Source organism: Erythrolamprus reginae, chromosome 2 (assembly GCF_031021105.1).
Source record: "Erythrolamprus reginae isolate rEryReg1 chromosome 2, rEryReg1.hap1, whole genome shotgun sequence".
NCBI lineage: Eukaryota > Metazoa > Chordata > Lepidosauria > Squamata > Dipsadidae > Erythrolamprus > Erythrolamprus reginae.
The window spans coordinates 18,558,840-18,575,718 of record NC_091951.1 but is presented as its reverse complement, the minus strand read 5'-3'; the positions used below and the strand labels follow the sequence as shown (position 1 = coordinate 18,575,718).

The 16,879-nt window shown below is 43.0% G+C and overlaps 2 protein-coding genes across 5 annotated transcripts in view; both read right to left on the bottom strand.

Moving 5' to 3' along the window:
* Positions 1 to 229: 229 nt before the first annotated feature.
* On the bottom strand, positions 230 to 7,509 carry LOC139159848 (zinc finger protein 502-like). The gene is made up of 2 exons (XM_070737272.1): positions 7,286 to 7,509; positions 230 to 2,442 (listed from the first exon to the last, which is right to left on the bottom strand). The coding sequence occupies exon 2, from the start codon at positions 2,352 to 2,354 to the stop codon at positions 1,113 to 1,115; it is 1,242 nt and encodes a 413-aa protein (XP_070593373.1). The 5' UTR covers positions 2,355 to 2,442; positions 7,286 to 7,509; the 3' UTR covers positions 230 to 1,112.
* Positions 7,510 to 11,133: 3,624 nt separating this feature from the next.
* The window catches only part of LOC139159832 (zinc finger protein 665-like), a 161,432-nt gene continuing 155,686 nt past the window's right edge, over positions 11,134 to 16,879 (bottom strand). For all 4 annotated transcript variants that reach the window (XM_070737248.1, XM_070737247.1, XM_070737249.1 and 1 more), the window contains 2 exons: positions 16,216 to 16,446; positions 11,134 to 13,493 (listed from right to left, as the gene is read on the bottom strand). In XM_070737248.1, the coding sequence (XP_070593349.1) occupies positions 11,901 to 13,403 (1,503 nt within the window). In that variant the 5' untranslated portion in view covers positions 13,404 to 13,493; positions 16,216 to 16,446 and the 3' untranslated portion in view covers positions 11,134 to 11,900. The remainder of the gene's footprint in view (positions 13,494 to 16,215; positions 16,447 to 16,879) is intronic.

The following is a 16,879-nucleotide window of genomic DNA, read 5'->3' as shown; positions in this document are numbered from 1 at the left end:
TTATCTAGTAAAGCTAAATCATTTACCATATTACAGACGCCTCTTCTTCCTCTTCATCCTCCCACCCAAATTCCAAGCTTTTATTTCTTTCCTAATGGGATTGCATGCATTATTTGCTTTTACATTGATTCCTATGGGAAAAATAGCTTCTACTTAATGTTCTTCCGGCATGTGCCAACCGCCCGTAATTACAGGGTAATTAGTCCAAGCAAACACACACACGATTGAATGCAAAAGAAATGTTCTTTATCAACAGAAGAGAAGAAAAAAATTCCCTTTTAAATTTCCTTTCAGTATCTTTTTGTAGGTGAGGTCTCCAGAACTGGTCTATAAAATGGACATTACAGAACTGGTACTGGTACATGGTGGATCACATACATTTTGAAATCATGGAAATAAGATTAAACAACAAACTGGAGAAGCTGATGGCACGATGGAATAAGGTGAAAGGTTATATGTTGAGTAGAATCTGTGATGCAAATGTGAAAAATAAATCACTCTTTCAGTAATAACAAATGCAAAGTAGAGCCAAGGAAATATATATATAAACTAGTAAATTTTCGAACCCCCCGCAATGGGTGGTGGTGGTGATGGGGGTTCTTGTCGGTCGGTGATGGGCACATGCACTGTTTTATGTTGGTTTTTATGTAACCATATTTACAAAATCAATAAAAATATATATATATTTTTTAAAAAAGGTCTCCAGAACTGAAGACAGGATTCCAAATGTGGTCTCACCAGTTATACATTCCTCCTCTGAATCCAAAGAAGATAAGGAAGATTGATCTCCTCCTGGGCTGTCAGCCAAGCCCCCCTCTTCCATCACCCCCCCCCCCCACTTCCTTCATCAGAGGAGGCTTCGTCGGCAGATTCTATCGGGAGCAAAACAGGCCTGTGGCATGTGGCTGTTTTCCCCACATCCACCTCCACATTCCTTGGGGCAGGAGCTGGGCCAGAGCTAACCACAACACCTAAGAACGTTTCTACTTAACAACCTGGTCACGGAACAAATTAAGTTCTAGAGTAGAGGTACCACTGTACTTGCGAGGCCACTTCTGGTGTCCATCTGAAGTATTGAAGATGGGACAAAACATTTCCCACATTCCATTCATTCATGTGGTTTCTCTCTTGTGGTTTTGCTGATGCCTCGCCAGATCATATTTTGCAGAAAAACGTTTATCGCAAACTGAGCATTTATGAGGCTTCTCTCCAGTATGGATCCGGCAGTGAGATCTAAGAGTAGATGAAGAAGCAAATGCTTTCCCACAGTCTAAACATTTGTAATTTTTTTCCCCCGTGTGAATTTTTATATGCGCTCTAAGGGTTGATTTGCTACCATAATGTTGACCACACTCACTACACTGATGGGGTTTTTCCCCAGTGTGGGTTTTATGATGTGTCCAAAGTCCTTGGTTAGAAGAAAAAGATTTTCCACATTCTATGCAGCTGTAGGGTTTCTCTCCGGTGTGGAGCCTCTGATGGATTACGAGGTTTTGTTTTTGGGGAAAGCATTTCCCACACTCCCCACATTTGAATGGCTTCTCACCCGTGTGGATTCTCTCGTGGTCCTGAAGCTCTTTTCGTGTAACGAAACTTTTCACGCACACCCTACATTCATAGGGTTTCTCCCCCTTGTGCCTCATCAGGTGTCTCTTGAGGTTAGCAGAAAGCATAAATCTTCTCTCACACTCTGGGCATTCATAGGGTCTCTCTCCACTGTGGATTCTCTGGTGTCGCAGCAGGTTTGGTTTATGGGTAAAACATTTCCCACATTCGGGGCACTTTTCGTTTTTCTCCCCCCTGTGTGTTTTCTCATGACTTCGAAGACCTGCACGCTGGGCGAAATCTTTTCCACACTCATAGCATTTGTAAGCTTTTATTCCTGCATGAATCTGCTGGTGGGACCAAAGACCTGTGCTTTGAGAAAAGCTCTTCCCACATTCCCAACACTTGTAAGGTTTCTCCCCTGTGTGAATTCTCTCGTGGCTTCTGAGAGTGAATTTGTCACGGCAAAAAATCCCACATTCCAGACATTGATAGGGTTTCTCTCCAGTGTGGATTTTCTGATGTCTAAGAAGTTCTGACTTTTGACTAAAGCATAAGCCACATTCCTCACACTTATAGGGTTTTAGTGTTGGGGGCTTCCTGAGATCCTTGGAGATTTTCCCAGAGAAGGATTTCCCACCCTCCAAACCTTGACTGGATCCACCTCCCACATGGTCCTTCCTGTGGGTCAAAAGAAGAGTCCTGCGAGCAAAGGATTTCCCACACTCTGAGCATTCATGGGGTTTTTTAGACGTTCTTGGAGGGCTGCTTGTATCTGATGGAGGATCCAAGAGTTTCCCACCCTCCATGCTTTCTGGTGGCTGCTGCCTTGGTTTGAATTTCTACTGTCCACTTGTTAGTTGTCATGGAGGCAAATCTTTGGTCACAGCTGTTTTCCTGTTGGTGAAACAGAAAAGATGGTGAGAACATTATTTCCCTTCAAAAAATACAGAAAAATGACAAAATTGTTGAGGGAAAGATGCTGACATTTGTAAACTGCTCAGAGTGCTGTAAAGGTATCTAAGTTGAAGTGCCATTGTTAATAACAACCGCAACAGTGAGGGCAGAATTGCAATTCTTGAGCAAAGCAGAACTGGGCATAGTAGCTATCTATTTTATACTAAAACCTTCTTCAGATATATTAGCGATAAGAAGAAGAAAAACTGCAGCATCACGAAGCTTAGTACCGGGAATAATACATGCATTGATGGGAATAAGGAGATCGCTGACCATTTCAATAGCTACTTCTGTTCAGTTTTCTCAAAAGACACCTTACAAAATAATACTATAGAGGGATATAGCATTGCTTCCAGCTGTACGGATTCAGCTCCAGTGATCTTAGAAGCCGATGTCTTAGAAGAACTTGAATGATTAAAGATAAATAAGGCAATGGGTCCAGATGGCATCCACCCCAGAGTTCTTAAAGAACTCAGATCTGTCATTGCTACCCCCCTGACTGATTTGTTTAACAAATCCCTGTTAACAGAAGTTCCTGAGGATTGGAGAATGGCCAGTGTTGTGCCTATCCACAAGAAGGGCAGTAGAGAAGAAGCTGGTAACTACAGGCCAGTTAGCTTGACATCAGTTATAGTTAAAATGATGGAGACTCTACTCAAAAAGAGGATAAATCAGCACCTAAAAAACAATAACTTATTGGACCCAAATCAGCATGGTTTACTATCTGGACTTCAGCAAAGCCTTTGATACGGTTCCACATAAAGAGCTGATAGATAAATTAGTGAAGATTGGACTTAATCCCTGGATAAGTCAGTGGATTTCAAGCTTGCTGAAGCGTAGACATCAGAGAGTTATTGTTAATGGCGAGTATTCTGAGCAGAGTCAGGTTACAAGCAGTGTGCCACAAGGGTCTGTTCTGGGTCCTACTCTTTTTAATATGTTTGTGAGTGACATAGGGGAAAGTTTGGTAGGGAAGGTTTGCATAGTTGCGGATGACTCTAAAGTGTGCAATAGGGTTGATATTCCTGGAGGAGTCTGTAATATGGTAAATGATTTAGCTTTACTAGATAAATAGTCTAAGCAATGGAAACTGCAGTTTAATGTTTCCAAATGTAAAATAATGCACTTGGGGAAAAGGAATCCTCAATCTGAGTATTGCATTGGCAGTTCTGTGTTAGCAAAAACTTCAGAAGAGAAGGATTTAGGGATAGTGATTTCTGACAGTCTCAAAATGGGTGAGCAGTGTGGTCGGGCAGTAGGAAAAGCAAGTAGGATGCTTGGCTGCATAGCTAGAGGTATAACAAGCAGGAAGAGGGAGATTGTGATCCCCTTATATAGAGTGCTGGTGAGACCACATTTGGAATACTCTGTTCAGTTCTGGAGATCACCTACAAAAAGATATTGACAAAATTGAACGGGTCCAAAGACGGGCTACAAGAATGGTGGAAAGTCTTAAGCATAAAACATATCAGGAAAGACTTAATGAATTCAATCTGTATAGTCTGGAGGACAGAAGGAAAAGCGGGGACATGATCGAAACATTTAAATATGTCAAAGGGTTAAATAAGGTCCAGGTGGGAAGTGTTTTTAATAGGAAAGTGAACACAAGAATAAGGGGGCACAATCTGAAGTTATTTGGGGGAAAGATCAAAAGCAACGTGAGGAAATATTATTTCACTGAAAGAGTAGTAGATCCTTGGAACAAACTTCCAGCAGACGTGGTTGGTAAATCCACAGTAATTGAATTTAAACATGCCTGGGATAAACAGATCCACCCTAAGATAAAATACAGGAAATAGTATAAGGGCAGACTACATGGACCATGAGGTCTTTTTCTGCCGTCAGTCTTCTCAATCTGTACAGTCTGGAACAGTGTTTCCCACCCTTGGTAACTTGAAGATATTTGGACTTCAACTTCCAGAATTCCCCAGCCAGCGAATGCTGGCTGGGGAATTCTGGGAGTTGAAGTCCACATATCTTCAAGTTGCCAAGGTTGGGAAACACTGGTCTGGAGGACAGAAGGGAAAGTGGGGACATGATCGAAATACAGTATTTAAATATTGTGTTCGGTTCTGGAGACCTCACCTACAAAAAGATATTGATCAAATTGAACAGGTTCCAAAGATGGGCTACAAAAATGGTGGAAGCTCTTAAGCATAAATCTTATCAGGAAAGAAACATAGAAACATAGAAACATAGAAGACTGACGGCAGAAAAAGACCCCATGGTCCATCTAGTCTGCCCTTTTACTATTTCCTGTATTTTATCTTACAATGGATATATGTTTATCCCAGGCATGTTTAAATTCGGTTACTGTGGATTTACCAACCACGTCTGCTGGAAGTTTGTTCCAAGGATCTACTACTCTTTCAGTAAAATAATACTTTCTCATGTTGCCTTTGATCTTTCCCCCAACTAACTTCAGATTGTGTCCCCTTGTTCTTGTGTTCACTTTCCTGTTAAAAACACTTCCCTCCTGAACCCTATTTAACCCTTTAACATATTTAAATGTTTCGATCATGTCCCCCCTTTTCCTTCTGTCTTCCAGACTATACAGATTGAGTTCATTAAGTCTTTCCTGATACGTTTTATACTTCAGACCTTCCACCATTCTTGTAGCCCGTCTTTGGACCCGTTCAATTTTGTCAATATCTTTTTGTAGGTGAGGTCTCCAGAACTGAACACAGTACTCCAAATGTGGTCTCATCAGCGCTCTATATAAGGGGATCACAATCTCCCTCTTCCTGCTTGTTATACCTCTAGCTATGCAGCCAAGCATCCTACTTGCCTTTCCTACTGCCCGACCACACTGCTCACCCATTTTGAGACTGTCAGAAATCACTACCCCTAAATCCTTCTCTTCTGAAGTTTTTGCTAACACAGAACTGCCGATGCAATACTCAGATTTAGGATTCCTTTTCCCCAAGTGCATTATTTTACATTTGGAAACATTAAACTGCAGTTTCCATTGCTTTGACCATTTATCTAGTAATGCTAAATCATTTACCATATTACAGACCCCTCCAGGAATATCAACCCTATTGCACACTTTAGAGTCATCGGCAAATAGGCAAACCTTCCCTACCAAACCTTCCCCTATGTCACTCACAAACATATTAAAAAGAATAGGACCCAGAACAGACCCTTGTGGCACACCGCTTGTAACCTGTCTCTGCTCAGAATACTCGCCATTAACAATAACTCTCTGATGTCTACGCTTCAGCCAGCTTGAAATCCACTGAACTATCCAGGGATTAAGTCCAATCTTCACTAATTTATCTATCAGCTCTTTATGTGGAACCGTATCAAAGGCTTTGCTGAAGTCCAGATAGGCAATATCCACGGCACCACCTTGATCCAACACCTTTGTGACATAGTCAAAGAACTCAATGAGATTAGTCTGACACGATTTGCCTTCAGTAAAGCCATGCTGATTTGGGTCCAATAAGTTATTGTTTTTTAGATGCTGATTTATCCTCTTTTTGAGTAGAGTCTCCATCATTTTAACTACAACTGATGTCAAGCTAACTGGCCTGTAGTTTCCAGCTTCTTCTCTACTGCCCTTCTTGTGGATAGGCACAACACTGGCCATTCTCCAATCCTCAGGAACATCTCCTGTTAACAGGGATTGGTTAAACAAATCAGTCAGGGGGGTAGCAATGACAGATCTGAGTTCTTTAAGAACTCTGGGATGGATGCCATCTGGACCCATTGCCTTATTTATCTTTAATCTTTCAAGTTCTTCTAAGACATCGGCTTCTAAGATCACTGGAGCTGAATCCGTACAGCTGGAAGCAATGCTATATCCCTCTATAGTATTATTTTGTAAGGTGTCCTTTGAGAAAACTGAACAGAAGTAGCTATTGAAATGGTCAGCGATCTTCTTATTCCCATTAATGCATGTATTATTCCCGGTACTAAGCTTTGTGATGCTGCAGTTTTTCTTCTTCCTATCACTAATATATCTGAAGAAGGTTTTATCCCCCTTCTTTACAGATTTTGCTATTTCTTCCTCTTTTGAGGCTTTAGCAGCATATATTATCTGTTTCGCCTCCTTCTGTCTCATTTTATACACCTCTCTATCAGCTATACTTCCAGACTCAATCTGTATAGTCTGGAGGACAGAATCAAAACATTTAAATATGTTAAAGGGTTAAATAAGGTTCAGGAGGGAAGTGTTTTTAATAGGAAAGTGAAGACAAGAACAAGGGGGCACAATCTGAGGTTAGTTGGGGGAAAGATCAGAAGCAACGTGAGAAAATATTTTACTGAAAGAGTGGTAGATGCTTGGAACAAACTTCCAGCAGACATGGTTGGTAAATCCACAGTAACTGAATTTAAACGTGCCTGGGATAAACATATATCCATTGTAAGATAAAATACAGGAAATAGTATAAGGGCAGACTAGATGGACCATGAGGTCTTTTTCTGCCGTCAGTCTTCTGTTTCTATGTTTCTAAATAGGTCCAGGTAAATTAGGCAATAGGACATGGATGATAGGAACAATGGTGAACTTATGCACACACCGACCTCTTATAAACGGGGAGAGGTCGATTGTAGACAGTCTAAGGTTAAAGTTTTGGGGGAAGCATTAACCCAATTCAGATTAAAATTTAATTTAAAGCTTTTATTCCCCCCATTGCAATGAGGTCAGTTTGTTTTTAGAGCCCATTAAACCACTTTAAAGCTCCGTTTACTCCCTTTCCCCCCAACTGCAGCTGCGGGATGCTCAGAGACTTCGTGCCTTGGCGGACCACAGAGAGACCTTCTCAAGGCAACTTACCCCAAAAGTTCCTTCCCGGATCCACCCGGGGAGCCTCCGCCGGGCGAGGAGGGGGCAGATCCAGCCCAAGGGACACGGAGCCCCCTTTGTGCCCCTGGGAGGGAGCCGGATCTCCCCGAGGAAGAGCCTGCAAGGCGGAGAGCGGGATCCGCAGCTCCCGTCCTGCTGGCGGGGAGAAGCCCCCACGTATCCCGAGCGGGATCCAGCCACAATCTTCGCAGGACAACGCGGGAATCTTGGAAGGAAGCGGAAATCCGGAGGGGGGGAGGTAGATGCGAGGGCGGGGCTTCTGCTCTCCTCTTGGCCTCCGCCCCCACCCTGAAGCCCCGCCCCTTTCCCGCCTCCTCCTCTTCGCCCCTCCCCTCTAATTCCTCCCCCCACCCAGCCAGGCCCACAAGCTACGAAACCTCCTCTGTTCCTCCGATGGGCTCGGTGTCGAGAGTTCCTCTGCCTATGGGAAGAGTGTGTCCCCCTTTGCAGGCTGCAAGCGGGGCTGCCCCTCCTCTGTGTGTGTGTGTGCAATCTCCCTCATTTTTGCACATCATGCCATCAATAATTACTGTGATTTTTCATTTTAACTAATCATTTAGATAAATAAACCAAGTTGAAAGGTGATCTCTTAATTGTTAGTAGTTAAACTGTTTTATATTTTTAAAATGCAGCTTCTTGGAGAATTGGAGAAAGGCCCTAAGCTCGTTTAGCATATTGGTCTCAATTTTGCCAAATTGCCTGTTCTGGTGGAAAACAATCCTTTAGTAGCTATAGAATTATTTTATTTTATTTTATATTTTTATTTTATTTTTTATTTTTTTATTATTATTTTTTAATTTTTAATTTTATTTATTTTATTTACAGTATTTGATTGATTGATTGTTCCAGTTGAAAGGAACCATGCAGGTCATCAAGTCCAACCCCCTTGCCTGAGCAGGAAACCCTAGAGCACCCCAGCCAAATGGCAGTCCAATTTCCTCTTGAAAGTGCCCAGAGCTGGGGTTTATTTATTTTGTCCAATACACAATAATACACAATGAAGGTTATAGAGCAGTGGTTCTCAACCTTTCTAATGCTGCGACCCGTTAATAGAGTTCCTCATATTGTGGTGACCCCCAACCATAAGTCTAGTGCCAATAATCCACAGAGCTTTAAGCTGATTGGCAGGAAGGTCAGAGGGACACCCCCACTGTAAACGCCTGATTGGCCATATTTTAAAAATATGTTCCAAGACACCAGAATAGAAGTTTTAGTTCCTAACACCGTGGAAAATTTGTCTTTTCCCATGGTCTTAGGCGACCCCTGTGAAACGGTCATTTGACCCCCAGAGGGGCCCCGACCATAGTTCCCTCTAAGCTGAGCAGTGAGCAATCGCTCACTTAAAAATCATCATCAACTCAGAGTTTTCCAAACCTGCCCGAGAAGCCGAGAGGGAAAGAGTGAGAGGGAAGGAGAGAGAGAGGAAGAGAGGAAGAGAGAGAAACAGATAGAAAAAAGAGAGGAAGGAAAAGAGAAAGAAAAAGAATGGGAGTAAGAAAGAGAGAAAGAAAATCAAAATCTAGTTTGAAACTAGCTCAACTATTTAAGTGGCATTTTGATATTGATAGAGTTGCCTTATTATGAGCTCACTGTTATAGACACACAGTACAGTATTTTATTTTGAAATTCTCTGAAGCAAAACAGGGTGGGTTTTTTATTTATTTGTTTGTTTGTTTATTTTTTATTTATTTATTTATTTATTATTTTTGTGCCGTCCAGTCCCAAAGGGACTGCCGCTCAGACACTATACTTTTCCGCCCACCCCAAAAAAAATTAGAGGGAACACTGGTCCCGACCCCAAGGTTGAGAACCACTGTTATAGAGGATATATTTGAATAGAATATATTAAAGAAAGAAGAGAAGAAACGTTTCCTGCCATCTTGACTTTTTTGAACTCCCAGTTCGTGTCCTGAAAAGAGGCCTCTGGATGATTTCGAACAAGAATTTTATTAAGAGCTATATTCACAGGTCAAAGAAAGAAGCTTAATACAGCTACGTACAGTGTCTGTAAATATGGCATATGTATGTGTGTGGACGTATGAAAAAAACCATGTAAGAAAAAGAGAGAAAAAATCCCTCCAAAAAAGATAACAAGAACTCTTTTATCTTCAGCAGCAAATTCAACACCAACACTTTATCCCAAAATGAACCAGCAGATGCATCTTCATTCCACCCTCGCCCCATTTTCTCATCTCCAAATATTAAGTTCTTATTCATCAACAAAGTCCAGTAAGAATTTACAAAAATATCTGGGTGCCTTGACTTACAAATGGAACAACTTATTACCGGGAATTCATTCCCAGAATCAAGAATTTCTCCTACACTGCAAAACATTATATATACTCCCTACATATTTATACATCCTTTTGTGTAATGGCTCTGCCAAGTCACTAATGCTGCTTTGTGAGCAAAACATCCTCATGGTCCCAATATTTGCGGCCTTTTCCAATTATTGTGTACTCTCTCTGAGATTGCTTCACTAGCAAATACATTTCCCCCAGGCCAAATATTGTTAGGATTTGCCTTCTGTTGCTTTGCAAAGTTCTGGGTGAATTACAGGAAGTTTTTTTTTAAAGTTTCAAATGTTATTCACAACTGAGGGGTTTATTTTATTTATTTATTATTAGAGTTGGAAGGGACTTTGTAGATCTTCTAGTGCAACCCCCTGCTAGTGCAGGAGGTTGCATATACCCTATATACCCTATTGCAGTGATTTTCAACCTTTTTTGAGCCGCGGCACATTTTTTACATTTAAATCCTGGGGCACACCACCAACCAAAATGACACAAAATGACACCCTAAGACACTCTCCTCTCTTTTTCCATCCCTGTCTCCTCCCCACCCTTGTGTGTGTATGTACAGTATACACATTCTTGAACCATTTCCAAAAACAGGTGAGGGCTGGGGGTTTTTTCTCTTATTCTTTGGGTGCTTTTTATCATATGCTTTAAATCAAGAGTCACCTCTCTCTCTTGTTTCTCTAACTTTCCTCTCATTCTGTGTCTTAATCATTTTCTCATTTCTCTTTTTTCCTCCCCTTTTTGCTCATTTCTCTCTCTCTCTCTCTCCCTTCCTCTCCTTTTCTCTCTCTCTCTCTTGCTTTCTCTCTTTTCTTTCTCTCTCTTTCTCTCTCTCTCTCACTCTTTCTCTCTCTCTCTTGCTTTCTCTCTCTCTTTCTCTCTCTCTCTCTCTCACTCTCTCTCTCAGCAAAAAGTTGCGAGACCGGAACCTGAGCTTCCTTCTTTTCGGCACACCTGACCATGTCTCGCAGCACACTGGTTGAAAAACACTGCCCTATTGTATATACCTTATACCACCCCAGACGAATGGCAATTCAACCTCTAGTTTTGGAGCCTTCACCACCTCCACAGGAAAGCCGTTCCATTGGTTGATCACTCTCACTGTCAGAAAGTTATTCCTTATTTATCTCTGCTGTGGTTTATCTCTGCTATGGACTTTCTGATGCACTTTAAATTTTGATTTACTAGGACAAGATTTCTCGCACTCTGCACACTTGTAAGGCCACTTTTCTGTATGATGTCTGTGCTGAAGGACGGGCAAAACATTTTCCACACTCGAGACATTTATACGTTTTCTCTCGAGCGTGGATTCACTGATGCATCACAAGATAATCTTTATGAGAAAAACATTTCCCACACTCTGAGCATTTGTAAGGTTCCTCTCCTGTATGGATTCGGCTGTGGCTTCTAAAGGAACTTGAATGAACAAATGCTCTCCCACAATCCAAACTGTTCTGCCTGACTGGCTCAGGCAATGCGTAACAGTCCAAGGAAAAGAAATCAAACACACACGTGCTCTGCTAATCAGCAAACTTGTATTAAATAAACAAAAAAGGGTTACTCAAAACAGTCCTTAGTGTCCGAAAACAATGATAGTGCAAGGCTTACTTCAGCCGCATACAAAAACACAGGAGAAAACAAACAGAGACAACCTGGAATGAGCAAAGACGTTTCAGGAGTCCTTTTGAATCTTTGGAGCAAACAGCAAGTCCCAGAGTTTTCACCTCCCACTTGTCTGAAAAAGCTGGGTTGAAAACTCCAACGGCATGGACACAGAAACTTCAGAGCAGGAACCACAAAATAACACAGATAAATAGCCACAGTTTGCCTTGGGCCTCTGTTCCCTTTTATCCCTTTAGCCCTCATTAAGGGAACCACACCCAGCCCTCAGTATAAGAACCACACCCAGCCCAGGTGCTCCTATGATGACTTGTAATACTCCTTAAAGTGATCCCTTCTTTGCATAGCTCTTCTGCTATGCAGATCAATATATTGATCTGCAGACGAATCCAAAGACGAAAGACTGTCTGAGGGACTGTATGCCAAATCCCCTGGGCTGTCTGCTGAATCCTGCGTACCAGTGGCCTCGTCCTCCTGGCTGTCTGCCACGTCTTCCTGGCTGTCAGCCAGGCTTTCGTATTCAGTGTGCCGCGTCTCTCCCGTCTGTGGGAGCAACAGCTGGCCCAGGCCCAATCACGACACAAACATTTGTACTTTCCCCCCCCCCTGTGTGAATTTTCACCTGACTACTAAGGGTTGATTTGCTTTTGTAGGATCCTCCACGTTTATTGCATTGGTAGGGCTTCTCTCTTGTGGGATTTATAATGTTTCCGAAGCTCCACCTTTTGAGCAAAACATTTCCCACATTCAACGCATCTGTAGGGCTTCTCTCCTCTGTGGAGCCTCTGATGCCTTGCAAGGTTCGGTTTTCGGGAGAAGCATACCCCACACTCCTCACATTTGAATGGCTTCTCCCCCGTGTGGATTCTCTCGTGAAGCTGCAGCTCTTGTCGTGTAATAAAACTGCTTTCGCACTCCCCGCACCCATAGGGTTTCTCCCCCTTGTGCCTCGCCTGGTGTCTCTTCAGTTCAGCAGAATGTATAAATCGCATCTCGCACTCAGGGCATTTATAGGGTCTCTCCCCAGTGTGAATTCTCTGATGCCGCAGCAGGTTTGCTTTCCGGGTAAAACATTTCCCGCACTCCAGGCATTTATACGGTTTCTCTCCCGTGTGGATTCGCTGATGCATCAAAAGAGATTCCTTCTGAGAAAAACATTTATCACATTCCGAGCATTTATGGGGCTTCTCTCCCGTATGGGTTCGGCTGTGAACTCTAAGGGCAGATGAACCAGCAAATGCTTTCCCACAGTCTGAACATTTGTAGTTTTTCCCCCCTGTGTGAATTTTCACATGACTTCTAAGGGCCGACGAGGTACGATAAAATTCTTCGCATTCATTGCATTGATATGGTTTCTCTGCCGTGTGGATTCTCTCATGAAGCTGAAGCTCTTTCCGTGTAACAAAACTGTTCGCGCACTCCCTGCATTGATGGGGTTTCTCTCCTTTGTGCCGCATCAAGTGTCTCTTAAGTTCACCAGAATGCATAAACCGAATCTCACATTCTGGGCATTGATAGGGTCTCTCTCCAGTGTGACGTTTCTGGTGTTGCACCAGGGTTGATTTCAAGATAAAACATTTCCCGCATTCGAGGCACTTTTCGTTCTTCTCCCCTGTGTGTGTTTTCTCATGGTTATGAAGAGACGAAGTGTCGTTGAAACATTTCCCGCACTCGAAGCATTTGTAAGGTTTTATCCCTGCGTGGATCTGCCCATGGCGCCAAAGATTTGAAATATGAGAAAAGCTCTTCCCACATTCATAACACTGGTAAGGTTTCTCCCCCGTGTGAATTCTCGCGTGCTTTCTGAGAATGGCTTTTTCACGGAAAAATTTCCCACATTCCAGGCATTGATAAGGTTTCTCTCCGGTGTGGATTTTCTGATGTGTAAGAAGGTGGGACTTTTGACCAAACAGTAAGTCACATTCTTCACATTTATAAGGTTTTAGTCTGGAGGAGCTTATGAGAACTTTTGCTTCATTTCCAGAGTTGGAATTCTCACTCTCCAAACCTTGAATGGATTCACTTCCCATATGGACCGTCCTGTGGGTCAAAAGGAGGGACTTGCAAGCAAAGGATTTCCCACACTCTGAGCATTCATGGGTTGTTTTATGGTTTTTCGAGGGGCTGCATGTGTCCGATGGAGGATCCAAGAGTTTCCCAAGCTCCATCCCTTATGGCAGTTGCAACCTTATGTTGAGTTTCTGTTAACTGTTGATAGTTGGCCTGCAAGTAAATCTTTGGTCACAATCTTTTATGCCCTATTAGAAGGAGAAAGAAGTGAAGAGTTAGATTTCCTTCTGAAACACGCAGAGAATCATAAAATCTTAGCCTTGGCAGGGACCTTGAGTGGCTTAAAGTTTGACAACCTGTGCAAGAGTGCTCAATACATCTGAAGCAAAGCGATGGAGCCCCTACAATGAATCTGCAAGAGAGATGTCCTCAACTTATAATCTGTTGGGGCCTGGATGGGTGTCAACAAACTCAAACTCAACCCAGACAAGACGGAGTGGCTGTGGGTCTTGCCTCCCAAGAAGGACAATTCCATCTGTCTCACCCTGGGGGAAGAATCATTGACCCCCTCAGAGAGGGTTCGCAACTTGGGCGTCCTCCTCGATCCACAGCTAATATTAGAGAACCATCTTTCAGCTGTGGCGAGGGGGGCCTTTGCCCAGATCCACCTGGTGCACCAGTTGCGGCCCTATTTGGACCGGGACTCACTGCTCACAGTCACTCATGCCCTCATCACCTCGAGGCTTGACTACTGTAATGCTCTCTACATGGGGCTACCTCTGAAAAGTGTTCGGGAAATTTCAGATCGTGCAGAATGCAGCTGCGAGAGCAATCATGGGCTTCTCCAACACTCTGCAGTCTGCATTGGTTGTCGATCAGTTTCCGGTCACAATTCAAAGTGTTGGTTATGACCTATAAAGCCCTTCATGGCACCGGACCAGATTACCTCAGGGACCGCCTTCTGCTGCACAAATCCCAGCGACCAGTTAGGTGCCACAGAGTGGGTCTTCTCCGAGTCCCGTCAACCAAACAATGTCGCTTGGCGGGACCCAGAGGAAGAGCCTTCTCTGTGGTGGCCCTGGCCCTCTGGAACCAACTCCCCCCAGAGATTAGAATTGCCCCCACCCTCCTTGCCTTTCGAAAGCTGCTTAAAACCCACCTCTGCCGCCAGGCATGGGGGAACTGAGATACACTTCCCCCTAGGCCTTTACAATTTTATGCATGGTATGTCTGTATGTATGATTGGTTTTTATATAATGGGTTTTTAACTGTTTTTAGTATTGGGTTTTGTTACATACTGTTTTATTGCTGTTGTTAGCCGCCCCGAGTCTGCGGAGAGGGGCAGCATACAAATCAAATCAAATCAAATCAAATCAAATCAAATCAAATCAAATCAAATCATAATCATCTTTGGGACTGGAACCTTGGTTCTTCAGTGAAGCAGTGTGTCAACTCTAAAACGGATCGAGCCTTCTGCAGCCATCTTCCATTTCTCTAGTTGCCACACAGCTTGGGGAGGTCAGGTGAAGAATGGAATGCTAACTGTTGTTCATAAAATCACACATCACAATGTACTCCCTGTTAGCGACCTACTTCACCTTTAACAACAACAACACAAGAGCATGCAATAGATGCAAACTAAATGTAAATCGCTTCAAACTAGACTGCAGAAAATACGGTTTCAGCAATAGAGTGGTCAACGCCTGGAATTCACTACCGGACTCTGTTGTTTCTTCCCCCGATCCCAAAATCTTCAACCTTACATTATCTACAATAGACCTCTCCCCTTTTCTAAGAGGTTTGTAAGGGGTGTGCATAAGTGCACCTTTGTGCCTACCGTTTGTTCTGTCGGGCTCTCTGGTAGAGTCCTCTCGAAAATTCACAGGTACAAATTTCAGACACACACACGTTTGAAAATTCAAAAAATGTTCTTTATAATGAAAATTCACTTAACCTAAGCCCTCTTTTGGTATAGCAAAGAGCACTCGTCTCCAAACAAACTGGTAATTTGTACAAGTCCCTTATCAGTTCTGTGATACTTAGCTTGCAGCTGTGAGGCAATTCACAGTCCTTCTTCTTTCACAAAGTGAAACACACTTTGCTCTGGTTTAGGTTCAAAGCGGGGGGAAATCAGCACTCAAAAGGTCAAAGTCAGCAAAGCAGTCATGAAACACAACGATCAGATAATCCTCCACAATGGCCAAACCCACAGGCTGCTATTTATAGCAGCCTCACTAATTACCACAGCCCCACCCAACCACAGGTGGCCTCATTTTCTTTGATAATAATCCCTCAGTTGTTGCTGCCTATGCATCGCTCTCCGCATGTGTGGCTGTATCATTAACTCTTGTTCTGAATCCAAGGAGGAGCTAGATAATTTATCTCCTTCTGAGCTGTCTGCCCCACTCTCCTCCTCCCTGTCACTCATGTCTTCTTGGTCAGAGGAGCCTTCATCAGCAGATTCCACCCGGGGGGGGGCAAAACAGGCCTACAGCATGTGGATGTTTCCCCCACATCCACAGTCCTTGGGGCAGGAGCTGGGCCAGAGCTAACCACAACACCGTTCCTGTCCTAATGTCTTTTTTATCTTTTCTATCTGTACTTTATACTTATATTGTGTTAAACATATTACAATACAATACTATATTTGTATAACAAATAAAAAAATAAAATAAAATAAAATAAAATAAATAAATAAATAAATAAAATCTAGCCAAAACAACCTGCTATCTAATGAGAAACCAACAGGTGCAGGCTGAAGAAATGTAGTATAGCATGACCACCTGATGGATTCATAACTGGCTGCCCAACCGCATTCAATGTATAATCCTCAATGGAACTACATTATGCCCTCACCCAGCACTTTGGGAGCATGACCCAATTTTTCTGCATTGCTCATTTGTCAAATAAAGACTTAAAAATGGAAGCTTGTTCTGCAAAGCAAGATTTAACCAAGATTTGTTTACTCACCTTTGAAGTTACAATGAAAAGGCCTCTGGCTCAAGGCCAGGCATGACCCTCACTGCTGACCAATTTGGTTTCTCCTTAATGGATTGGCTCTTTGTGCAGGAAGCTGCTTCTCCATCCAGGCCACGATTTCCAAATTCTCTGGAATGGAGTCTGGTCAAAGGTTGGTGGATCCCAATCCAGGAACGTCTCTTTCTCCTCTGTGAAGATCACGGCCACATCCTCACTGGTCTCCTGCAAAGAGAAAGGAAAAAGGCTCAGATGCAGAGAGTGACATTGAACATGATCTGTAAATGAAGTGGAAGAGGGAGGAGAAAATAGGATTACTGGATGAGGATACAACATAATGAAGATTGAATTGTAATTCAAAAATGTTTTAATAAGACAAAGTGGAAGAAACCAGCAGGCTGAAGTCCAACAGGGACCAAAGCATAGTTGTGTGAAGGAAAACTAAGTGGAAGATGAGAGAGATCAGATGGGGCAGAGCGTGGGTGAAGAGGGCAGCTCTTTCCTGCTCTTTTTGGAGGCTGCAAGGCCAGGAAGATTCCAGTTAGGCTTTTCATGAATTTATTTACAATTATTCAAGTGAGACTTCTGGCCATCAGCTTCTTCCAGCAGCTCCTCCCAAGACCCCACCCCTCTCAAAACTTCCTTTGTGCTTTGGAAA